We start from the raw sequence: 26,719 nt of genomic DNA on the forward strand, positions 1-26,719 counted from the left end.
GGATACTCCTTGCATTAAGACACAAAGCCTTCAGGCTTGTTTTTTTAACACCCTTTGTCCTTTTAGAATTTTGCTGTACAGTGGCCCTTTTTGTTCTTTGCCTTAGGTTTCTCTGCCCTCCACTTTTCCTCATCTCCTTTCTGTCTTTTGCTTTTGCCTCCTTTTTGTCTCCCTCTGTCTCCCTGCATTGGTTCCCATCCCCCTGCCATATTAGTTTAACTCCTCCACAACAGCACTAGCAAACACTCCCACTAGAACATTGGTTCCGATCCTGCCCAGGTGCAGACCGTCCGGTTGTACTGGTCCCACCTCCCCCAGAACCGGTTCCAATGCCCCAGGAATTTGAATCCCTCCCTGCTGCACCACTGCTCAAGCCACGTATTCATCTGCGCTATCCTGCGATTCCTACTCTGACTAGCACGTGGCACTGGTAGCAATCCCGAGATTACTACTTTTGAGGTCCTACTTTTTAATTTAGCTCCTAGCTCCTTAAATTCGTTTCGTAGGACCTCATCCCTTTTTTTACCTATGTCGTTGGTACCAATGTGCACCGTGACAACTGGCTGTTCTCCCTCCCTCCCTCCCTCCCTCCCTCCCACTATAGTACGGGTTAGGGCCTGCCTCTTACGTAAGTCACACCTTTTACAAGATAATACTAGCAAGCTGAGTTCCCTTGCACTACAACCATACATTGAGTCCAGCATAGTCTGTCTTGTCAAGCAGAGTAAAGTAGAAGTCAGTATCCATAATGGTGCATGAGGTGTTCCTTTCTTAATTTCAGTTGCCATGGTGCTCACACATCAATCTCCATTTCCTCGTGGAATAGTGCTAATTTCGTAGTCCTGTGTTAGGGGGGGTGATACGCAAGGTGCACCCGTCCACTTGGTCATATCCACAGTCATCTTTGATCATTCGTAGTGGATCTTGACACAAAATAGTTTGGTGATTTTTTATAACAATCATCTATGCTGAGTCTTAGTACTATTGTTCTCTTCAGTTACATTTCTGGATTGTCATGTACCGCATGCGAGTTTCTCCTATATTTCTCTCCAACAATCCCGATAAGATTCGTGTTCGGGCATCAACTCGATCATCTATAGTGTTTACTGCCGTGTACCCCGCCGTGTATCCTGCACCTACCTACCATTTCTAGTATTCCTCTTTTTCCCCAATCCTGCTTTTTACCTGACCCTCTTTCCACATTAAACTTCATGGTTTTTGATTCAGAGTCTTTAAGTGCTTGCAGGGTCAGGTTTTTATACAGGCTTATAGGCCCCAAGTTTCCACACGTGGCAAAACAGGCGCCCCTCCGAGCTAGGCGCCCGTTTTTCGCGCTGAAAACAGCGCCTGAAAAAAAACGCGCTATTCTCGAGCGCTTTGCAGCTCGATGTCTGCTTGGCGCGGCGCCCAGGGGGCGGAGCCTACCACTTGCACTGATTTTGTAAGTAGGAGGGGGCGGGTACCATTTAAATGAGTTTTTTTCGTGCCGGTAACCCTGCGCGTGCGCGTTGGAGCGTTCGCGCACGCGCAGTGTGAAGGAAACATTGGCACTCGGCCATTTTTGTAGTTCTTTGTAGCTGTTCAATTTTTAACATTTTTTAATAAAACCACATTGCCCTTCCATGATCAGCACTGAGGCTTCTTGCAGCAGTGAGAAGGCTGCAGGAAGTCTCAGAAGTTGAGGCAGCCGTTTCCCGACGGGCCCAACCGACGGCAGGGGAGCTTCTCCCCCTCTGCCGTCGGGAATGGCTGCCTCAACTTCTGAGGCTTCCTGCAGTCTTCTCACTGCTTCCCCCCCGCTGCCGTCAGTCGGGCCCTCACTGCCTTCGCCCCCCTTTGTCCCTCCTGATTATAAAACACACTGCGGTTTTACTAAACTAATTATTGGTCCCGTATTACAGGCCCATCTCCAATGTTGTTTCGTTTCCTTGTTACATTTTATGCCCGTTATTTAAGTCTACTGTTGCTCCGTCTGTCACCATCAGTGTTTTTGATTCTTTATCACAACTAATGTTGCCCGAGTCCCTGTAAAGCTGTCATTATTAGCTTTAAATAAAACATTCTCATTGGTGGCGCACTCGTTATCTCCAAAACCCCTCTCCTGCTTGTTTAGATTGTTCGGGATTGTTTCTCGATAAACACCATCCATTTGAAAAAGGTTTTCAAACCTGAAATTTAAATCTCTTTTACTGCAGTGAAACTTTTTCATAATTTAGAATCATTATCAAACATAGAGTGTCTTTTATCTCTTTTCCAATATTCACACTTTGAAACAAAGCCAGAATTTCACTGTGGTCATTATGAAAGTTCGTCTTTCATTGGTTAATTAAGCGCCAGCCCTTATACATGGCCTTCTTCGACCTTACAAAGGCCTTTGACACTGTCAACCGCGAGGGTCTATGGAGCGTCCTCCTCTGTTTCGGATGTCCCCAAAAGTACATCACCACCCTCCGCCTGCTCCACGACGACATGCAAGCCGTGATCCTTACCAACGGATCCATCACAGACCCAATTCACGTCTGGGCCGGGGTCAAGCAGGGCTGCGTCATCGCCCCTCTTCTCAATCTTCCTCGCTGCCATGCTCCACCCCACATTTGACATGCTCCCCGCTAGAGTGGAACTAAACTACAGAACCAGTGGGAAGCTGTTCAACATTCACCATCTCCAGGCCAGATCCAAGACCACTCCAATCTCTGTCGTCGAGCTACAGTACGGAGACAATGCCTGCATCTGTGCATACACAGAGGCTGAACTCCAGGACATAGTCGACGTATTTACCGAGACGTATGAAAGCATAGGCCTTATGCTAAACGTCAGTCAGACAAAGGTCCTCCACCAGCCTGTCCTCGCTGCACAGCACTGCCCCCCCAGACATCAAGATCCACAGAATGGCCCTGGACAACATGGACCATTTCCCTTATCTCGGGAGCCTCCTATCAACAAGAGCAGGCATTGACGACGAGATCCAACACCGCCTCCAGTGCGCCAGTGCAGCCTTCGGCCGCCTGAGGAAAAGAGTGTTTGAAGACCAGGCTCTCAAAACTGTCACCAAGCTCATGGTCTACAGGGCCATAGTAATACCCGCCCTCCTGTATGGCTCAGAGATGTGGACCATGTACAGGAGACACCTCAAGTCGCTGGAGAAATACCACCAGCACTGTCTCCGCAAGATCCTACAAATCCCCTAGGAAGACAGAAGCACAAACATTAGCATCCTCGTCCAGGCCAACATCCCAAGCATTGAAGCACTGACCACACTCGATCAGCTCCGCTCGGCAGGCCACATAGTTCGCATGCCAGACACAAGACTTCCAAAGCAAGCGCTCGACTCAGAACTCGTCCACGGCAAACGAGCCAAAGGCGGGCAAAGGAAACGTTACATGGACACCCTCAAAGCCTCCCTGATAAAGTGTGACATCCCCACTGACACCTGGGAGTCCCTGGCCATAGACCGCCCTAAGTGGGGGAAGTGCATCCGGGAAGATGCCGAGCTCCTCAAGTATCGTCGCTGAGAGCATGCAGAAATCAAGCGCAGGCAGCGGAAGGAGCGTGCGGCAAACCAGGCTCCCTGCCCACCCTTTCCCTCGACGACTATCTGTCCCACCTGTGACAGAGACTGTGGTTCTCGTATTGGACTGTTCAGCCACCTAAGAACTCATGCTAAAAGTGGAAGCAAGTCTTCCTCGATTCCAAGGGACTGCCTATGATGATGACCCTCCAATTAAACCAATATCTTTTTCACAGCCAATATCAACTAGTATTCAGTAAGTTACGTCTTTTTCCATTTAAATTTCCTTTCTTCAAATTAGATTTTGTATCTAACAAACATTTTACACAGAGGGCTTGTGTCTCTGTGAATTTGTTAATTTAAACTACATAAGACAATCGCTGGTCGAATCCTGACATTACTACTGGTTCGCTAACTCTGATGGCCCATGCCGCACAGTCTAGGGCAGCAACGCACCTTGACTGTCCTGCGGCTACAGGTTGCAGTTTACCTGAGTAATAAGCCAGAATTTTTTCCAAGTCTTTGTGCCTTCAAAAAGAAATTAGGAATCCGATAAAACAGCAGAAATCATCAGTGTGAACTTTTTACTGTAAGGAAACCATTTCTTGCTTTTGGCCAAGTCTCCAGTGATTTGTTTGTTATTTATGATGGGATTGAAGGTTAGGAAGCTATAATTAAATTATTGCAATATTTTATTCCTGCAATAAAAACACTTCGGAAGTGAAATTCTGGAGGGCCCTGTTTGGGGGCGGTAACCCCTGCGAGGCGGGACTTCCTGCTGCCGGCGCAGAGGTCTCGCCCCGCGACCTAAAGTGGGGTTACCACCCCGGAGGGGAAGTGGAGCGCAATGTCCAGCGGTCCACTATCTTGCAGGATGGGCTCAGAGACAGTAAGTGCATGCAACGCGGAACGCTACCTGGCCTCGCCCCATTAAATTTCACCCCGTGAGCGGAGTGCGACCCGGTTCGTGTACCGCGAGGCTGGGGCTGACATCGCCCACGGCAGCCTCATGGGATGCTGCCTAATTTCTGCCACGGGGCAAAAAGGGTTTGCCATGCACGGCGATGGCATCATCCCTAGAGGCGCAGTGTCCGGGATGTGCCACTACTGGTTTCACACTTCCACTAAAACTCCCACGCAATGTCACTGGAGCCCATAGCAACACCCCCCCCCCCCCACCCCCCACCCCCCAGCCCCGGGCAAAAACACTTTGGTGCCAACGGGAGGCGCACAATGGGAATTTTACCCCCTAAAAGTTAAATGCTTTTCTACTCTCAATGCCAAATTAATGTGTGTGTCTGCATTTGTTAACATTCGACTTTGAATATCGATATTTCAGGGAATGACTATCCGCCCATTGGTTGACTTTCTGGAGGTTAAAAAATCAAATAAACAGCCGCCAACAGTGTGTGAAGAGATACATATTCGCGTAAGTATCCAGTACACTAGGTATTGTTGCTTAAATGTATAACACCATTGCATTTATATAGCTTGTAACATTAAAAATATCCCAAAATGTCTTGCAGATTAAGAGAATGGAATACAGATGCCAATCTAGGAGTGATTATGAGGGGTGACCAAAAACTGTAGTGATGGAGGTTTTAAAGGAGCAGAGAAAGGTGAAGGAGTGATTTAGGATACAAATTCCAGAATGTAGGTCCACGGTAGTAGAAAACTCTGCTGCCAATGGCAGAGGTCAGTCAGCAGTGTCAGGCAGAGGATTTGGGGGGATATTGGGGTGGAGTAGCTTGTGATTATATAGTAGAAGGAGGCCATGGAGCAATTTAAAGATGAAGAATTTAAATTTGAGGCTTTGGAGGATGTGGAGCCAATGGACGGCAGTGAAAAGTAGAGTAATAGGACTTAAATGTGTAATACAGGCAGCAGAATTTTGGATTAGTTGGGAGTTCATAGAGAGTGGAAGATGAAAACCAGAAAATAGAGCATTGGAGTAGTTGGGTCTGGAGTTAACAAAAGCATGTAGAAACATAGAAAATAGGTGCAGGATTAGGCCATTTGGCCCTTCGAGCCTGCACCAACATTCAATATGATCATGGCTGATCATGCAACTTCAGTACCCCATTCTGCTTTCTCTCCATACCCCTTGATCCCTTTATCTGTAAGGGCCAGATCTAACTCCCTTTTGAATATATCTAACGAATTGGCCTCAACAACTTTCTGTGGTAGAGAATTCCACAGATTCACAATTTTCTATGTGAAGAAGTTTCTCCTCAACTCGGTTCTAAATGGCTTACACCTTATCCTTAGACTGTGACACCTGGTTCTGGACTTCCCCAACATTGGGAACATTCTTCCTGTATCTAATCTGTCCAATCCCATCAGAATTTTATGTTTTTATGAGATCCCCTCTCATTCTTCTAAATTCCAGTGAATATAAGCCTAGTCGATCCAGTCTTTCTTCATATGTTAATCCTGCCATCCCGGGAAACGGTCTGGTGAACCTTCGCTGCACTCCCTCAATAGCAAGAATGTCCTTCCTCAGATTAGGAGACCAAAACTGCACACAATATTCAAGGAGTGGCCTCACCAAGGCCCTGTACAACTGCAGTAAGACCTCACTGCTCCTATACTCAATTCCTCTCGCTATGAAGGCCAACATGCCATTTGCCGCCTTCACCGCCTGCTGTACCTGCATGCCAATTTTCAATGACTGATGTACCATGACACCCAGGTCTCGTTGCACCTCCCCTTTTCCTAATCTGTCACCATTCAGATAATATTCTGCCTTCCTGTTTTTTCTACCAAAGTGGATAACCTCACATTTATCTACATTATACTGCATCTGCTATGCATTTGCCCACTCACCTAATCTGTCCAAGTCACCCTGCAGCCTCTTAGCATCCTCCTCACAGCTCACACTGCCACCCAGCTTAGTGTCATCCACAAATTTGGAGATATTACATTCAATTCCTTTGTCTAAATCATTAATGTATATTGTAAATAGCTTGGGTCCCAGCACTGAACCTGGAGGATGTTACAGAGATAGGGAGGGTTTGAGGCTATGGAGAGGTTTAAACATGAGGATGAGAATTTTAAATGAGGCACTGGAGGCCCAGGACCCAATGCAAGTCAGTGAGGGTGGGATGAATGTTGAGCAAGCCAGCCAAGAATAATCAAGTCCAGAGGGTTTCAGTAGTGGAGATGATGTGCACTTGGTGATGTTACAGAGGTGCAAATAATGTGTCTTTTTGATGGCGAGAGTATGGGGTCAGAATCTCGCTTGGGGTTTAACAGAACACCAAGCTCATGAACAGTCTGGTTCAACCTGACTAGATGGGGATAGAATCCATTGCAATTGAACAGATTTTGTGGCAGGGACTGAAGATAATGCCTTCGGTCTTCTGGGTGTTAAACTAGTGGAAATTAAGATTGAGCAGGCAGTGCAGATGTAACTGAGCAGTTCAGAGAGGTGGTGGAGAGGTAGACTTGGGTGCCATCGGCTCACATGTGGAAACTGAACGTGTTTACAGATGATGTTGGTGAGGGCCAGCATGTAGCTGAAGAAGGGGGATAGATCCTCGAGGAACTCTGGAAATGATGGCGGGGTGGGAAGAGAATTCCTTGCTGAAATGGGGTGAAATTCTTGAGGAGAAGGTGCTGGAGGAGTGAGGTGGAAGAGGTTATCCTCATTCATCCTCGTCAACCTCTGCTCATCCGCCACTGAAACCACCATTTTTTTTCATCACCTCCGGACTTGATTATTCTTGGCTGGCTTGCTCGACATTCATCCCACCCTCACTGACTTGCATTGGGTCCTGGGCCTCCAGTGCCTCATTTAAAATTCTCATCTTCGTGTTTAAATCTTTCCATGGCCTCAAACCCTCCCTATCTCTGAAACCTCCTCCATCCATATAACTCCGTGAACTCTCCATTCCTCTAACTCCGGCCTCTTGTGCTTCCCACCTCTCACTTCACCCTACCATTGGCAGCCTTCAGTCAACTAAGTCACTATCTCTGGAATTTCCTCCCAAACCCCTTCATCTCTCTGCCATCCTCTCCTTTTTAAGGCTTTCCTTGAAACTCACCTCTTTAACCAGGGTTTTGGTCATCCCTCCTAATCTTGGCTCAGTGTCCATTTACTTCACAGCTCAGTGAAGTGTCATGGGACATTTTATGTTTAAAAAATAAATTGTTGTTATAAAGTGGGGACTTAATTGACCATATTGGAAGGGTACAAAAGGTTTAATCAACAACAACAACTTGCATTTATATAGCACCTATTCCATATCTCAGGAGCCTCCTATCAACAAGAGCAGGCATCGACGATGAGATCCAACACTGCCTCCAGTGCGCCAGTGCAGCCTTCGGCCGCCTGAGAAAAAGGATATTTGAAGACTAGGCCCTCAAAATTGCCACCAAGCTCATGGTCTACAGGGGTGTAGTAATACCTGCCCTCCTGTATGGCTCAGAGACATGGACCATGTACAGTAGACATCTCAAGTTGCTGGAGAAATATCACCAACGATGTCTTCAAATCCCTTGGGAGGACAGGCGCACCAACATCAGCGTCCTCGTCCAGGCTGACATCCCCAGCTCTGCTGGGCAGGCCACATAGTTCGCATGCCAGACACAAGACTCCCAAAGCAAGTGCTCTACTTTGGAGCTCCTTCACGGCAAATGAGCCAAAGGTGGGCAGTGGAAACGCTACAAGGACACCCCCAAAGCCTCCCTGATAAAATGCGACATCCCCACTGACACCTGGGAGTCCCTGGCCCAAGACCACCCTAAGTGGAGAAAGTGCATCCGAGAGGGCGCTGAGCACCTCGAGTCTCAACACCGAGAGCATGCACAAATCAAGCGCAGGCAGTGGAAAGAGCGTGCGGCAAACCTGTCCCACCCTCCCCTTCCCTCAACGACTATCTGTTCCACCTGTGACAGAGTCTGTGGTTCTCGTATTGGACTGTACAGCCACCAAAGAACTCACTTCAGGAGTGGAAGCAAGTCTTCCTTGATTCTGAGGGACTGCCGATGATGATGATGATGATGAAAACATAGTAAAACCTCCCGAGGTGTTTCACAGTAAGATCTCCGGCAAGGCTTTTTTGGTAAGCTAAAAGCAAATCTGTTTCTACCAGTTCCATTAATCTGCCGCTTGAACTTTCGCCATATCTAAAGAAAGTAGTGCCCTAAAAATGGATAAGACCAGTTTTTACATACTTCTATCCCATCCACTGACAGAAGAAGATTTGATGATCTTTCAGGAGTTCCTCGATTCTGGTCCCTTGCTTCCTCTATCCCTAGAGAAGTGGGGAAAATCAGAAAGATGGTAGCTTCATTGTGCTCAGCACAGTCAGTTCACAAAATTGCTGCCAGTAATATCACTCCTGCTCACCCCAGCATGAAAATCCAGCTCTTTGCTTTTAAAATCTTGCATAAAAAATATAAGCTGCTTTTAATTTAAAATATCTTTTTATGTCTAGTTTTTTGACCATCTGTTGGCTGGGATTGAGGATATCTGTGGACAGTGGAGTCACTACTACTGGAGAGACAAGTATGAATTTATTGTTCCATATCTAAGTTCCATATGTAATAAGTTAAATATCTCAAAAAAAAAATCAAAAGAAATTTTTTTTTTCACAAATAAATGTTTTTAATTAGTATCTTATCTGTGCAACCTAGAACCCAAATCAATGAAATTGATTTAAAAAAATAATTGTAATTATTTTGTAAACTAATCTTGACTCAAAAAATGACCACGGTGCAGATGTCAACTGATCTAGCTGCACAATACCTACATCATGGCGGGAAAATTGTGGTCGGAGGCTTCCTTTGGACGAATGTCTCCGACCTGAAAATTTTGACGAAAGTAGGTCCCGTAGGAACGTAGGATTCCAGTTGGTGGCCTTCATTTGCTGCGCAGCATATGGGGACATGTCTTCCAGATAATGTATCCTGGAATCACGAGCTTAGACCACCAATCACTATCTAGTATTCTCATTGATAATAAGAGCTCTGATTTTAAGAGCTCCCATTACTATCAATGAGAAGTCCCTCCCCACTTAAAACAAGAAACACAACACAATAAATAAAAACAACACCTCCCATATTTAAAATTAATTGAAGTTGAATGTAATTAAATGTTTTAGAAAAAAAAATATTTTTTGAATTTTTAATAGAGTTAAAAATAAACTTGCCTTTATGGACACGGTTTTTAATATAAAAATGAATGGTTAAATTACATTTTTCTATGTTTTAAAACTCTTCCGCTGGTAAAAGTAGGCTACATGTCTGCTTTTACCAGGCGTAAGAGTTTGAAGGACATTCGCTGGGCAAGAGTTGGGCAGATGTCCTTCCTGCGGGGATACGTAGGATCTGGCAAAAGACGTTTTGATAAATCGGAAAGGCCGGTTCTCGGCGCGTGCGTATCGCATGCCGAGAACCGGTTTTTGCGAGGCCTCACCGGGTGCGAGGCCGCACTTTTTTGCCAAATGATTCTGTGCCTCTGGTGATTACCATGGGTCATAAACTACCCTGTTCCACCTTCCAATTGCTCAGACATCAGATTTTACCCTGGGTACACTTTCCTGCTAGCAGTCAGGTCGACATCATAATCCCTGCCGTGAATAACCTATTTGTAGTTGCAACAGACCAGATGTGTGTACATGCTGACGGAAGCTCTTGTCTGCTTTGCACCTCCTCGCTCAATGTCAGCTCTACCCAGTCCCCACTTCCTGCCTTCTGTGGTTCTACTCAAATTTCCTGTGGTTTTGATCCCATTGGACCACTGGAGGGGGGGAGCAGGGGGAGGTAGTAGCTGGAGGTCATTGACAGCAAAGGATGCATCTTGTACTGATTGCTGGAGTAAAAGTGAGATAATAAGAGGGATAAATCTAGAGAAAGGAGATAGGAAGAGAGCAACATATTGGGACAGGTTAACAAAGAAACACAGAGCTAAAGAGGAGACTAAATTCAACAAAATAATTAAGTTTAAAGGATACTTTAATGACTAACATGCAGATAACAATGTAATATCCACATACTGTTGATTGTCAAAACAAATGCACAATTGTGTTGTGCTATGTCGACCAAATGTTTTAAACTGTTAGCATTCTGATTGTCTGCTTGCTGCAAAGAAACTACTTGAACTATAAAGAAAAGGAAAATTATAGTCCAACGATCCTCCAAGGGTCTTTACTTTTCTGTTTGCCTTGCTGCTGTTGTGTAACGGGAATAGGAACTTTGTAAGAAATAATTCTTATTTATGTACCGTCGGAGACTGCTTTGAAGAATAAGTCAAGAGGGGCCGCAAGATTTATAGATGGTGGAACTGTAATTCTTGGAGCCCTGCTTCACCACGAGAAGTGGAGCAGGGCAGGGTTATAGCTGCCGACGAGGAAAGCTGTTGACTCTGTCCCAAATCCCAGGTGCAGAGTCGTTTTGCTAATCAGGGTGGGCAACTCCACAAAGGCACCCGTTCTGAAAGCTCAATGAAAAATCACAGTGGCACCCTGTCCTAGTGGATCAACTGCAAGTTCTTTGGAGCCTTGAAAAGACCCATGCCCCTCAGCAGGTGTAGGAGCCACTAGGCCTGAGAATGGCAAATTACTGCCCTGATGCAGGTGATCCACCCTACCCACCCTAAGAATTTCAGTCATTATATATTTGCTTTTTAAATAGTCAACCCAGTTTGTGCAAACTGTAAGACTGCTTAACTGTACTGATATCTTTGTATATTTTTAAATGTAAGAAAAGCTGGAGGAGTAGTTATTGCCTGTGCACAGTGGTCTCGCAGTGCTATTTTTTCACCTTCTGAGGTAATTGGGGAATGTGAAAAGCAAGCCATGTTTCTCCAGTAAGCCATTTAACATGATTCAAGGTTAATTGTCCAACCTGGGTTATGCTAATCCCCCACTACCTAGGAGGGAATAATGCCGCATGGGTCAGTACATTTGAAACTCTGCCTAGAAACTCCAGCCCAGTCCTGAATGAGTAAGGAGGGAGCTGAACTGTATATAAAAAAAATATATATGCCACTCACTGATGTTGAAATGCAAGTTAATTTTTGTTGTTTGCAAAGAACCAACTGGACAGTGGTTTTTTTGATAAAAGAGCATAAAAATTAAGTTTAAAATCAGTACTCGGTTTTACTGCAGCCAGTATGTAGCTGACGTGATGTGAGCGTCCTTGAGGAGGTCTCACTGCTAACTTTGAATTTGATGCATCATGGAATTGGTGACTGGAGTCTTTTAGTTGTACTGTAGTATCTATATTGATGCAATATGAAAATCACAAAACGATCAAATTAACTGAGCCACTTAACTAAGGACCATAGCTGCCTTCAATTAGAAGTTAATGAATAACAACTTGGAAATATATAACTGCTGGGGACTAGAATGCTTCATTGCTCCCTTGGTTGAAATACTAAGTCAATTGAGTGAAGAACTATAGTACTCGGAAATGGCTATCATTAGATCATCTCTAATTGATGTAAATAGGTACTGCAACAAAGACTTTTGCCATTAATATTCCAAAGCAAGGCCAAAAGCCCAGTGCCGCTGCCACAATGCAAAATTTTTTGCTGGCTGACATGCCGATTGGCAGGCAAAATACTACCCCCGGGTTCAGTGGCACTGTCAACGGGTAGCCTGGCACCCTCTCTTGGGAGGGGAGAGAGCGTGGTGATGCACATCTACTGTGATGTCACCACATTGATTGACAGCAGGGGACAGCTCACGGCCCAAATGACCCATTTTCAACCAGTCAGCCTGGATTTGAGTGTAAGGCCTGCCCTATTATGATCCATTTTCTGCAGGACTTTGAAAACAATTCAAAGTCCTGAAAATGGATCAACTCACCGCACCAAGAGTTCCAGCGGTGAGTACAAGTTAAAAACTCATAGGTGCGTCAGCTCTCTGGTGCAACTGAATTTCAGCCCCAAAGAATCACCAATTAATTGAAAAACATGAACATTTCTAAAGAGAATATCACATCTACCTGTTAACTGGAGACAATTGAAAGGAATCTTTCAAACTGGGTATCACGTAGACTCTATTGTACTCTTTTTGGATATGGCAAGTTTAGCCTTAAGGAATAGTATGACTACAACAACACAAAACCATAATACTGCAGATGCTGGAATCTGGAATAAAAACAGAAAATGCTGGAAATCTCAGCAGGTCAGGCAGCATCTGTGGAGAGAAAGCAGAGTTAACGTTTCAGGTCGATGACCCTATGTCAGAACTGGAGAGTGTTTGGAAAGAACAGATTCTTAAGACGCAGTGAAAGGGGGAGGGGAAGAAAGAACAAAAGAGAAGGTCTGTGATAGGTTGGAAGACAGGAGAGATTAGAGAGACAAAAGGGGACAATGGTCCAAATTCAAATGGTAATGCCAGGAATGAGAAAAACATTAGTCACGATAGAGGTGAAGGATGGCAGCAGATGGCCAGAGGAAGGTTTGTTCGGGGAGAGCTCCCGAGGAGCTGCTATCCCATTCGCCATCTTGAAGCTTGAAAACACCCAGTAGCCACTGGGAAAGTGATCGCTAGAATCTTCCTCAACCGTCTTCTCCCTGTGGCTGAGGAGCTCTTCCTGGAGTCACAGTGTGGACATGATCTTCTCGGCATGACAACTACAAGCGAAATGCAGGGAACAGCACCAACCCTTGTACATGGCCTTCTTTGACCTCACAAAGGCCTTTGACACTGTTAACTGCGAGGGACTATGGAGTGTCCTCCTCCGTTTCGGCTGCCCCCAAAAGTTTGTCGCCATCCTCCGCCTGCTCCACGATGACATGCAGGCCGTGATCCTGACGAATGGATCCACCACAGACCCAATCCACATCTGGACCGGGGTCAAGCAGGGCTGTGTCATTGTGCCAACCCTCTTCTCGATCTTCCTCGCTGCAATGCTCCATCTCACACTCAACAAGATCCCCGCTGGAGTGGAACTAAACTATAGAACCGTTCAACCTTCGTCGCCTCCAAGCTAGATCCAAAACCATCCCATCCTTTGTCGTCGAACTACAGTACGCAGACGACGCTTGCGTCTGTGCACATCCAGAGGCTGAACTCCAAGCCATCGACAACATCTTCACCGAGGCATATGAAAGCATAGGCCTTACACTAAACATCCATAAGACAAAGGTCCTCCACCAACCTGACCCCACCACACAGCACTGCCCCCCGGTCATCAAAATCCGTGGCATGGCCTTGGACAATGTGGACCATTTTCCATACCTCGGGAGCCTACTATCAGCAAGAGCAGACATCGACGACGAGATCCAACACCGCTTCCAGTGCACCAGCACAGCCTTCAGTTGCCTGAGGAAGAGAGTGTTCGAAGATCAGGCCCTCAAATCTGGCACCAAACTTATGGTCTGCAGTGATACCCGCCCTCCTGTATTGCTTAGAGACGTGGACCATATACAACAGATAGCTCAAATCGCTTGTGAAATGTCTCCACAAGTTCCTGCAAATCCCCTGTAAGGATAGATGCACCAACATCTGTGTTCTCGATCAGGCCAACATCCCCAACATCGAAGCACTGACTACACTCGACCAGCTTCGTTGGGCGGGACACATTGTCCGCATGCCCGACACAGGACTCCGAAAGTAAGCACTCTACTCGGAACTTCTACACGGCAGGCGATCCCCAGATGGCCAGAGGAAACGTTTCAAGGACACCCTCAAAGCCTCGGGATAAAATGCAACATCCCCACCGACACCTGGGAATCTCTGGCCAAAGACCGCCCAAAATGGAGGAAGAGCATCTGGGAGGGCGCTGAGCACCTCGAGTCTTGTCGCCGAGAACATGCAGAAAACAAGCGCAGGCAGCTGAAGGAGCATGCGGCAAACCAGACTCACCAGCCACCCTGTTCTACCTGTGACGGAGAATGTAATTCCCGCATTGGACTGCACAGTCACCCGAGAACTCACTTATAGAGTGGAAGCAAGTCTTCCTCGATTTTGGGGAACTGCCTATGACGATGATGAATCAAGATAGGGTGTGAATGGCGGGATAATGACCAACTGCCATTAGAGACGAGGAGAAAAAAAGAAACAGGCTCGGGGGAAGGGGGATGGGAGGAGGGAGCCAAAGATTGGTAGTGGTTACGCTCTGAAATGTTTGAACTCGATGTTGAGTCCAGAAGGCTGTAAAGTGCCTAAATGAAAGATGAGATGCTGTTTCCCGAGCTTCCGTTGAACTTCGTTGGAACAGTGTAGGTGACCAAGAATGGAGAGGTCAGAGTGGGAATACAGTGGAGAATTAAAGTGACAGGTGACCGGAAGCTCAGGGTCACACTTGCGGACTGCACGGAGATGCTCCGCAAAGCGGTCACCCAATCTACGCTTGGTCTCCCCAGTGTAGAGGAGACCACATCGTGAGCAGCGAATACAGTATACTAAATTGAAAGAAATACAAGTAAATCGCTGTTTCACCGGGAAGGAATATTTGGGGCCCTGGGGCCCTGGGAAGGGAGGAGGTAAAAGGGCAGGTGTTGCATCTCCTGCGCTTGCACGGAAAGGTGCCATGGGAAGGGGAGGAGTTGCTGGGGGTGACTGCGGAATGGACCAGAGTGTCGCAGAGGGGGCGGTCCCTTCGGAATGCTGAGAGGGGAGGGGAGGGGAAGATGTGATTGGTGGTGGGATCACGCTGGATATGGCGAGGTTGATCTGTTGAATGTGGAGGCTCGTGGGGTGAAAGGTGAGGACAATGGGAACCATGTCATGGTTCTGAGAGGAAGGGGTGAGAGCAGAGTTGCAGGAAATAGAACGGACAGAGTTGAGGGCCATGTTAACCATGGCGGAGGGGAATCCTCTGTTGACGAAGAAGGAAGACATGTCAGAGTCACTAGTGTGAAAGGTGTCATCATCAGAGCAGATGTGACGGAGATGGAGAAACTGGGAGAATGAAAAGGGGTCCTTACAGGATGCAGGGTGGGTTGAAGTATAGTCCAGGTAGCTGTGGGAGTCAGTGGGCTTCTAGTAGATACTGGTCGAAAGCCTATCCCCAGAGATGGAGATGGAGAAGTCGAGGGAGGGAAGGGAAGAGTCGGAGGTGGAAATGTGAAGGAGAGAGAAGGGTGGAAATTGGATGCAAAGCGAATGAAATTTTCAAGTTCAGGGCGAGAGCAGAAAACGGAATCGATACAGTCATCAATGTACCAGAAAAAGAGGTGAGGGAGGGGACCCAAGTAGGACTGGAACAAAGAATGTTCTACATATCCCATGAAAAGGTAGCCATGCAGGTTCCCATAGCAACACCTTTTAATTTGGAGGAAGTGAGTGGAGTTAAAGGGGAAGTTGTTCAATGTGAGAATAAGTTCAGCCAGGTGGAGGTGGAGGAGGAGGAGGAGGAGGATGGTGGTGGATGGGGACTGGTTGGGCCTCTGTTCAAGGAAGAAACGGAGCACTCTCAGGCCATCCTGGTGGGGGATGGAAGTGTAGAGGATTGGACGTCCATGATGAAAAGGAGACGGTTGGTGCCGGGTAACTGGAAACTGTTAAAGTGATGGAGGGCGTTGGAGGAGTCGCGGATATAGGTGTAAGTGGTTTTTCTTGGGTGTTTTTGAAGCACCCCCACTTTACAATAGTTCTAACGCTGGGAATTATTACTGTACAGAACAGATGAATGAGTCACGGACAAATACCTCGGTCTCAACCGGCAATGCTTTATTAAAGTTAAAACACATACCTGCACTCAGTAAAACCACACACACCCTGGTGTGAAAAACAAACAAATGCAGTACAATACACAGTGTGGCCTGTCTAAACAGGTCCCTAATGCAAAGTACGCATGTCTAAAACATCTCCCCTGTAAACCCCTAAGCATTTGGTTGGGAGAATGAATTGCCTTAGCTTGCCTTACCTTGTCTTCCCAGAACCCCTGCCCATCATTCTAAGTCCAACATGGAGCCGCACCCGGGCCCCTCCCACAAACAGCTTCCAACTTTTTTTCTGCGGTGAGAAAAATATTAAAATGCAAATCTTTGGGGATTAAAATGCAATGTCCAGATCCTTGGGGATTTGATGGTTACATAGGTGGGAAGAGAGTGGACAAGGGGAGAAAAAATAGAGTTGAAATAGAAAGTAGTAAGTTCTGTGGGGCAAGATCAGGCTGAAACGATGGGTCTACCGGGGCTATCCTGTTTGTGGATCTTGGGAAGGAGGTAGAAGCAGGCTGTGCGGGATTGAGAAACTGAGGTTGGTGGCTGTGGAGGGAAGATCTCCAGAGGAGATGAGGTTAGTGACGGTCTGGGAAATTATGGCTTGATGATATATTAGAATAGTATTACTATGTACTCTTTCAAAATAGCTAACTGATCATGTGTGCTATATATTTTTTAAAAATCAGTAGTATGGAGGTTGGAGGTAGTCATTTCCTCTGCTAGTTCTATAAACTTTGCTAATTATTTGAAAGTGGTACTGTTTGAATGTACCGCAAGTTGCTGTAAAACAGAGAAAAGTGTAATAATGTAAGCACTAATGTCATCGGATCACTAACCATTTATTGTAATATTACGACCACATCAAAAATGTTCATACAAATAGATAAAGAATCTTGTGAAAGAGTAAATGTGCTACACATCCAACAAAACACCTCTTAAGAGTTTTCAGAGCAGGACGTTTCTGAGCAAAAATATCCTAACACTTTTTAATAACCAACATAAAGTTGAAATGTTGGCTTCACCAGTCTCTTGTAAACATGTTGCTGTAAAACTGAGCTTCGCTGGAGAAGCCAATGATTCAACATTGTATGGGTTATTTTAAAAGGGCAGTATGGTAATCGGGATATTTTTGCCCAGGAAAATTCTGCTCTGAAAACTCCGCCATTGCGCTGCTTTTTGGAAATATTACAAATTTATTCTTTAGGTGAAAAGGGCAGTTCTGTGGTACTACTGAAGGAAAAGGATGTGAGATCCCTTGTACATTGATCTATTATAAAATATATAATTATTGCAGCTCATTGTACTTCAACATATATGCACTAAAACATTTTGATCTCTGACTTTGCTTTTAGAGCCAAAAAGTTTGATCGCAAGTATTTGTCAAAGCTTTTGATCAGGGGAAACGAGCCAACGTCCAGAATTTTTGCTCTTTACAAGAAGCTGGAATTGAAACAGGCAATTGAAATGGCAGAATCTGGAAAAATGAGTAAGGTGTCATCATCTGCTTCCCTGCTGTAAGTAAAATATTGCTTTCATTTCACACACATCATTCGTTAATACATGGCATCAAAAGTTCTAAATAAGGAATTAGGAACAGGAATTAGTAATGTGCATTGCCTTCTGTGTTTTGGATTTGACGTGGATAATCTCAAACTGCATTCATTCGCTATGTTTTCACAGCACTGACACGGGAGAAAGCAAGTTACAAGCAATAGATTGTTTTAAAACAGATTTCAGTTTAGTACCATTGAGTCAATTAGGTTTGCGTTTGAACGTGAGGAATTTTTTGAGTCTCCAGAGCGGAAAGGATTATGATCCTCGATTTCTGAATCAGTTTTTTTTCATTATTGGTTTTACTTTTGCTTATTGAAATCTCCACTCTGATCATTTTCATTCTTGCCTTCACTTTTACCCTTTCCTTGTCATGTGCTTTTATTTGGAAAAGTAATAACTGAGGAGGAAATGGGGCTGAAATTCAGTAAATCCCAGTTTGGGGGCAGTAACTGAGGCAAGGCAGGACTTCCTGTGCCCGGCGCGGAAGTACAGTCCTGACCACAAAATTGAGGTTACCGCCCCCAGGAGAAAGTGGAGCAGAATGTTGGGTGCTCCATTTCCTCTCGGGTGCGGAACCAGGGCGGTATGCGTGGGAATTTTCCAGCGCTGCATGTAGTGGGAGAACAGGGCCCTCCCCTTCCGATAAAGGGGAGGGCACGCTGCAAGCTCTGCAGTGGGGTGAGGGGACACCACTTCTCCACCGGGGAGCAGGGTGTCTTGGCAGCAGCCCAGTACAGAAGTGGAGTGCCGGGCTGCAACATGGCACCACGGACCCTGTGAAATCTTCAATGAAAGGCCGGACCAGTAAGTCAGCGATTGAAACAAAATGGCACCACGCACCTCCCCTTTAATTATCACCACGCGAGCGGAATGCAGCCTTGTTCGCGACCCGTGAGGCTGGTGCGAACATTGTCCGTGGCGGCCTCACGTGATGCTACCAAATTTCTGCTCCGGGACGAAAATGGGTCGCTGCGCAGTGGGGCACTGCTGGTTTGCGTCTCCTCTAACTCGCACACAATTTCGCGGGAGGCAGTAGCAGCCCGCGTCCCGGGTGAGAAATCGTTGGCGCCCCGTTAGCGCTATCTGCAAACAATGTGAATTTCTCCCCCAATAGCCCTTCTATCTTTGATTTCAAGCACTCCCTTTCTCTTCCCAGGATTCCCAATCACTGCAGGTCTGAGAACAACAAAATGATCCCACTTCTCTTTAGTCTTTTCTGCATTCTAGTTTCCTCCCTTTTCCCCACTCCAAACTTCTTGATGTCCTCAACCTCCATGAACTTTGTCTCACTCACTCTCGCATCCCAAAACTTTTGAGTGCCACCTTTCGTTTATTCTGTCTCTGGTTTTGGATTATTTGGTAGATTGCTAAGCAACACTTGAATTTGAGAGCTGTCATTTCTTAGAATCCCAAACCTCCTGGTCTTGATTTACTATTTTATGTGAATTTGCAGGGATAAGAAACCTAAAGAAGTAAAGAATCTCTCCTCTGATGAACTGAAGAACATGAAAGAACTCTTAGCTAAAAGTTTGTATCGGACTAGACAGAGGGTAAGATTAACAAACTACTGTGGCTGTTGAACATTGAATAAGACTTGTAATTTAGACCTAAATGCAAAACAATACATTTTCTGTTCTTATACTGATGTAATATTATGTGTTTGCTGGCAAAATTTCCTTTCGACTACTAGGTTTGTTAAAATTTGGGGGTTTTGTAACTGTTCTCCCTCTCAATTGTCTAACAGTGCTTCCTGTAAGTGAACATTGTCCCTACATCCTGGAAGCTGTACTCTTTCTATGCTCTGCCCTCAATCATGTACCCAATGCAATAACAATTATTTTGCTTGTTCCCATGATCTTGCTTACTGGATTTAACACAATAGTGTTAGGTAAGGAATTCTATGATTTTGACCCAGTATTAATGAAGGATCATTATGTCCAAGTCTGGCTAGTATGTGACATTGAGGTGGTGTAGTTCCCATGATCTGGCTGCTCTTGTCCTTTGGGGTGGTAAGAGTTAACAGGCTGGGTGTGCTGTTGAAGTAAGCTTAGTAAGTTGTTGCAGTAAATCCTAAATGGTAGATATTTCCACACAGACTTGAAGTTCACAAACTAAAACCACTAACTGAAACAATTAAAACAACTAAATAACTTTGTTTATGATTAAATAATAATATGAAGCACAAAAATCAGCAAATGGTTTTAAGAATGTCTTTGGATTCAACACAAGAGACTATTTATGTACGAATAAAGTTCTAGTTTCTGGTGTAGCAAAATGAGTTCTTTGTCTTGTCACAGAATATTTTATTTGAGCACAATATATGCTTCAGGCAAAGCCTTTTCCCTCCTGAGACTTCTACAATTCAAGCCACCACTTTTTCAAAGACTCCAGTATTATATTTCTCAGCAACATTTAACCTCTTGGATGTTAAGCCCAACACTTCTGTTTTGTTGTAGAGATTTTCAGAGAAACTTAATATGCATTTCACAAGAGAACAGATGTCCCAAAAATAATATCCAATAACTCAGATGATGTGAATGTACATGACATAATCGCACACATAATCTGTGCAATAGAACAACATTTTTTATTCATGAAGCTATTTAAACCAAAGGAACAAAACACTTTTGATCTTGAAAATAAATGAAACCAGCAATTCAAACTACATTGTAGGGGCATGCTGGGAATTTCCAAAATCAAGACACGTTCATTAGACAGCATTCAATTCTTGCCCATGGCAGCGGGGCCTGGCTGATAGCTGCATGATAGAGATTCAAACCAGATGTAATGGAGTGTGAATAGTGCATTGAGCTTGGTGAAAAAATAGCTTAAAAGTGCTTGGCAAAGTTTTCTTTTATTTTACAACTGAATGTGCATTTATGTATATCACTTTGAAACACCTCATCATATCACTTGTGTGACATCGCCATGTTGAAAAATCACAGACTATTCTTCTATCTCAAAAAAATAAGTCTCCCATATATGATTCATAAAGGCGGTACCTCTTTTAAAAGAAACTTTGCACTTATAACAACATTACTTGAACACACATTATGCAAGATTGTAGCACAGCTGAAAGCATGCATTCTGCATTGAGCATGCTGCTTAATGTACCACCCACTGCCCCCTGTACTCATAATGTTAAGATAATTCAACATTTCCAGTCTGTGCATTAATGGATATTTGCATTCATGTCGCATGAAATGATTTAATTACAGGCACCATCATACAACAGACACAGTCTGCCAAGAGAGGCCAATGAGAATCAGGTGAAGGAAATCCTAATACGACGACATGAGAGTATACGGGAAAGTATGCGGAAAACAACCAGAGCCCGGAAGGTATGTCATAAGAACAGAACATAAATAGGAACACGAGCAGGCCATTTGGCCCCTCGAGCCTGCTCCGCCATTCAATAAGATCATGGCTGATCTGATCCTGGCCTCAACTCTACTTTCCTGCCTGCTCCCCATAACCTTTAGCTCCCTTTTATAGTTCAAGAATCTGTCTATCTCCACCTTAAATATATTCAATGACCCAGCCTCCACAGCTCTCTGGGGTAGATAATTCCAAAGATTCTTGACCCACTGAGAGAAGAAATTCCTCCTCATCTCCATTTTAAATGGGCGACCCCTTATTCTGAAACTATGCCCCCTCGTTCTAGATTCCTCTGCGAGGGGAAACATCCTCTCTGCATCTACTCTGTCAAGCCCCCTCAGAATCTTGTATGTCTCAATAAGATAACCTCTCATTCTTCTAAAATTCAATGAGTATGGGCCTAACCTGCTCCACCTTTCTTCATAAGATAACCCCTTCATCTCAGGAATCAACCTAGTGAACCTTCTCTGAACTGCCCCCAATGCAAGTATATCCCGCCTTAAATAAGGAGACCAAAACTATATGCAGTACTCCAGGTGTGGTCTCACCAACACCCTGTACAGTTGGAGCAAGACGTCCCTACTTTTATACTCCAACCCCTTGCAATAAAGGCCAGCATTATATTTTCCTTCCTAATTGCTTGCTGCACCTGCATACTGACTTTTTGTGTTTGATGTACAAGGATCCCCAGATCCCTCTGCACCACCGCATTTTGTAGTCTCTCTCCATTTAAATAATAATTTGCTTTTTTATTCTTACTACCAAAGTGGAATACCCCACATTATACTCCATCTGCCAGATTTTTTGCCTGCCCACTCACTCAATCTATCTATATCCCTTTGCAGATTCTTTGTGTCCTCCTCACAACTTGCTTTCCGGCCTATCTTTGTAACATTAGCAAATTTGGCTACAATGCACTCGGTCCCTTCATCCAAGTCATTAATGTAGATTGTAAATAGTTGAGGCCCCACTACTGATCCCTGTGGTACTCCACTAGTTACAGTTTGCCAACCTGAAAATGACCCATTTATCCCAACTCTCTGTTTTCTGTTAGTTAGCCAATCCTCTATCCATGCTAATATATTACCCTCGACCTCGTGAGCTCTTATTTTGTGCACTAACTTTTTATACCTTCTAGAAATCCAGATACACTACATCTACTGATTCCCCTTTATCCATCCTGCTCATTACATCCTCAAAGAACTCTAGCAAATTTGTCAAACATGATTTTGCTTTAGTCAGCATGGTTTTATTATGATTTTCTAAATGTTCTGTTACTACTTCCTTAATAATGGACTCCCAATGACCGATATTAGGCTAACTGGTCTATAGTTTCCTGCTTTCTGTCTCCCTCCCTTCTTGAATAGGGGTGTTACATTTGTGATTTTCTAATCCACTGGGACCTCTCCAGAATCCAGGGAATTTTGGTAGATTATAACCAATGCATCCACTATCTCTGCAGCCACTTCTTTTAAGACCCTAGAATGCAGGCCATTTGGTCCAGGGAACTTGTCCGCCTTTAGTTCCATTAGTTTGCTTCGTACCTTTTTCTCTAGTGATAGTGATTGTTTTAAGTTCCTCCCTCCCTATAGCCCCTTGGTAATCTATTATTATTGGGACACTTTAAGTGTCTTCTTCCATGAAAATCGATACAAAATATTTGTTCAAAGTCTCTGCTATTTCCCTATTTCCCATTATTAATTCCCCAGTATCATTCTCTAAGGGACCAACGCTTACTTTAGCTACTCTCTTCCTTTTTATATACCTGTAGAAGCTCTTGCTGTCTGTTTTTATATTTCTTGCTAGTTTACTCTCATAATCTATTTTCTCCCTCTTTATTATTTTTGTTGTTGTCCTTTGCTGGTTTCTAAAAATTTCCTAATCCTCTGGCCTACCACTAATCTTCGCAACAGTTATATGCCTTTGTTTTCAATTTGATACCATCCATAACATCCTTAGTTAGCCATGGATGGTTCAGCCTTCTCTTAGTCTTTTGCATTGGGCAATATCTTTGCTGAGAGTTATGAAATGTCTCCTTAAATGTCTGCCAGTGCTTATCTACTGTCTTACCCATTAATCTATTTTCCCAGTCCACTTTAGCTGACTCTGTGTTCATACCTTTGTAATTGCCTTTACTTAAGTTTAGGACACTATTTTGAGACCCAAGTTTCTCCCCCTCAAACTGAATTTGAATTCTAACATGCTATGATCACTTTTTCCTAGAGGATCCTTTACTATGAGAACATTAATTAATCCTATCTCATTACACATTACCAGATCTAAAATAGTCTGCTCGTTGGCTGGTTCCTCAACGTATTGTTCTAAGAAAACGTCGCAAATACACTCTTATAAATTCATCCTCAAGGCTATCTTTGCCAAATTGATTTGTTCAGTCTCTATGAAGATTAAAATTGCCCATGATTATTGCAGTACCTTTCTTACAAGCCTCCATTATTTCTTGATTTATATTCTGTCCTACAGTGTAGCTACTGTTGGAGGCCTGTAGACTACTATACTCCCACCAGTAACTTCTTTCCCTTATTATTTTTTATCTCCACCCAAACTGATTCTACATCTTGATCTTCTGAGCCAATAATATCATTGCTCACTAGGGAATGATTTCATCCTTTATTAACAGAGCTACCACACCTCCTTTTCCTTTCTGCCTATTCTCCCGAAATATCAAATGCCCCTGAATATTCAATCCCTGAAAATGCCACAGTCTTGCACATCCACTTGGTACTGCATGTAAAATGTGAACTTATGGTGAAACCTAGACAGTTCAGTATGATACATTTGGTACTATTCAGAAACTGCATGACACTTAAATACTGATATGTTTTGAGTTTTGGTAACTGGGAATATAAATATTAAGTAGTTTAACAATGTAAGGTTTTGGATATATTTTGTATATTTTTACTATTTGGCAGAGTAAACGGCATGAGCAAGTTGGATTTTACCTGAGTGATGATGACAATCTGTGTAGGGAGGAATGAGGGGAAATAGCAGGAAGTGTGTAGGAGGTAATATCGAAAACAGTTCTTGATCACAAAAAAATTACCATTAATCATCTGACTCTCAAATTCACAACTTGTACTCGGAAGAAATGCTTTTTTTCTTTAATTTTTACATGGGGGGTAGCCCCTCAATGCTACTGTACTTCTGGATTGAAAGGTTTAAAAAAATCTCTCTTCCTTTGTCTTTCACAGTCTGGTGCCGCAAAGAATCGTCCATTTTCACTGCCTCAAAATGCCAGAATTCCTTCTCGACCCAAAAAAAGGAACTCTGCTTTCACGGGTAATATGTGATGTGCTGCAACAAACTATTTCCAGTCTCATATGTTTACTTTTTAATAGAGAAACCAACATCTAGAAGAGCAGTGACAGTATAGAGGCAGTGGAGGGGTAGAAGGAGGTGGTGGAGAGGTCAATCTCTGTGTCATTGCAGTGGGGAAAACCTGGCCTTTGAAATTATATCTGCAAGCAATGCTAGCCACCGGATATGCATTTGTGTTTCTTGTGCTCAAAATTGTTAAAGGCAAAGATGTGGAAATTATGTTTCATGATGTAAATCCTGCATTTGCTGGTGGGTGTTCCATGTGCCCACCCCCAAGAGGACTGGAAACTTCAGACAGATAAAGGAGCAGGATTGTCATGTAATGTGGCCCATTCCAATTTCTACCCCCTTGCACCAGATGTTATTATGATAACAAATAAGTGGTAATGGGGTGCTGAGATGAATCAAGCATTATTAATCAATACAAACTTGAATTTCACGCATCTGAGGATTGAAGCAGGAAAAGAATGCTAAGGGAAATAAAGACTTTCAGTTTTGAGGTCCTAGGAAAGGATGAGTAAGACACTGTGGAGCTGAAATTGCCCCTTTCTGTAAGAGCTGTGGACGTCTCAAAGAGGCAACCACGGGTCGGTAAGGACTCACCGCTTGGATGGCGAGGAGGGACCGACATTTTGAAAATTGCCCTTCATTATTTTTGCAGCAGTGTACGGGACTGACCCGGCTGTCTTCACGCACCGACCCCTTACCAATCCGGGGCGACCCCCTTTCCCCCCAGTGCGGTAAACTGCCCCGCGGGAAATTGCCCCACGGGAGTGGATCGGCCGCCACTCTGTGCCCCCAACAGCTTTCCCCAGCAGGAAGTTTCTTGTGGCTGGGCGACGCATTCTCCCTAAAGGGGAGGGCACACTGCCACGGCTGCCATTTTATTTTAATTGTCGGCCGACTGCCATGTCAGCCCGACAATGGTAGCCACAGGTTCAGCCAGGCTGCCAATAGGCAGCTCGGTACCCCCTCTTGGGTACCAGGCTGCTGGCCTAGCCATAACACTCCCTGGTGGCCTAGTGTTTGCCACTAAAGTGGCTGCAGAATTCACTTTGGCCCGCCCCTTTAACTGAAGGGGTAGGACATTGTGGTGCGACATGGCGCATCCGCGTCGCATTGATGTCATCAACACTTAGGCCCCATTCCTGACCTCATATCCGACCCGCTGCAAAAAACAAAGTCCTGAATTTTGCCGGATTATCCGTCCCATGGAACACTTACAAAGCGGTAAGTGTGCCCCTTTTGGGCGGAGGGCAATTTTGGCCTGTGTGTATGTAATGAGTCTTCCTTTAACCAAGTGAGGTGAGAGGGAGAACATAAGAACATAAGAGCATTTGAATTAGGAACAGGAGTAAGCCATCTAGCCCCTGGAGCCTGCTCCGCCATTCAACAAGATCATGGCTGATCTGGCCGTGGACTCAGCTCCACTTACCTGCCCGCTCCCCATAACCCTTAATTCCCTTATTGGTTAAAAATCTATCTATCTGTGATTTGAATACATTCAATGAGCTAGCCTCAACTGCTTCCTTGTGCAGAGAATTCCACAGATTCACAACCCTCTGGGAGAAGAAATTCCTTCTCAACTCGGTTTTAAATTGGCTCCCCCGTATTTTGAGGCTGTGCCCCCTAGTTCTAGTCTCCCCGACCAGTGGAAACAACCTCTCTGCCTCTATCTTGTCTATCCCTTTCATTAGAAACATAGAAAATAGGTGCAGGAGTAGGCCATTCGGCCCTTCTAGCCTGCACCACCATTCAATGAGTTCATGGCTGAACATGCAACTTCAGTACCCCATTCCTGCTTTCTCGCCATACCCCTTGATCCCCTTAGTAGTAAGGACTTCATCTAACTTCTTTTTGAATATATTTAGTGAATTGGCCTCAACAACTTTCTGTGGTAGAGAATTCCACAGGTTCACCACTCTCTGGGTGAAGAAGTTTTTCCTCATCTCGGTCCTAAATGGCTTACCCCTTATCCTTAGACTGTGACCCCTGGTTCTGGACTTCCCCAACATTGGGAACATTCTTCCTGCTTCTAACCTGTCTAAACCCATCAAAATTTTAAACGTTTCTATGAGGTCCCCTCTCATTCTTCTGAACTCCAGTGAATACAAGCCCAGTTGATCCAGTCTTTCTTGATAGGTCAGTCCCGCCATCCCGGGAATCAGTCTGGTGAACCTTCACTGCACTCCCTCAATAGCAAGAATGTCCTTCCTCAGGTTAGGAGACCAAAACTGTACACAATACTCCAGGTGTGGCCTCACCAAGGCCCTGTACAACTGTAGCAACACCTCCCTGCCCCTGTAATCAAATCC

General features: G+C 44.7%; 1 protein-coding gene across 1 annotated transcript in view; it reads left to right on the forward strand.

The window, feature by feature from the left end:
• LOC139275100 (sodium/hydrogen exchanger 2-like) overlaps positions 1-26,719 on the forward strand; it is a 116,627-nt gene that overhangs the window by 85,500 nt on the left and 4,408 nt on the right. The window contains exons 6-11 of the mRNA XM_070892097.1: positions 4,848-4,937; positions 8,950-9,020; positions 17,489-17,650; positions 19,144-19,240; positions 20,909-21,031; positions 24,278-24,365. Coding sequence (XP_070748198.1) covers positions 4,848-4,937; positions 8,950-9,020; positions 17,489-17,650; positions 19,144-19,240; positions 20,909-21,031; positions 24,278-24,365 — 631 coding nt within the window. The remainder of the gene's footprint in view (positions 1-4,847; positions 4,938-8,949; positions 9,021-17,488; positions 17,651-19,143; positions 19,241-20,908; positions 21,032-24,277; positions 24,366-26,719) is intronic.

This window comes from Pristiophorus japonicus, chromosome 10, assembly GCF_044704955.1.
Source record: "Pristiophorus japonicus isolate sPriJap1 chromosome 10, sPriJap1.hap1, whole genome shotgun sequence".
NCBI classification, from domain to species: Eukaryota; Metazoa; Chordata; class Chondrichthyes; family Pristiophoridae; genus Pristiophorus; species Pristiophorus japonicus.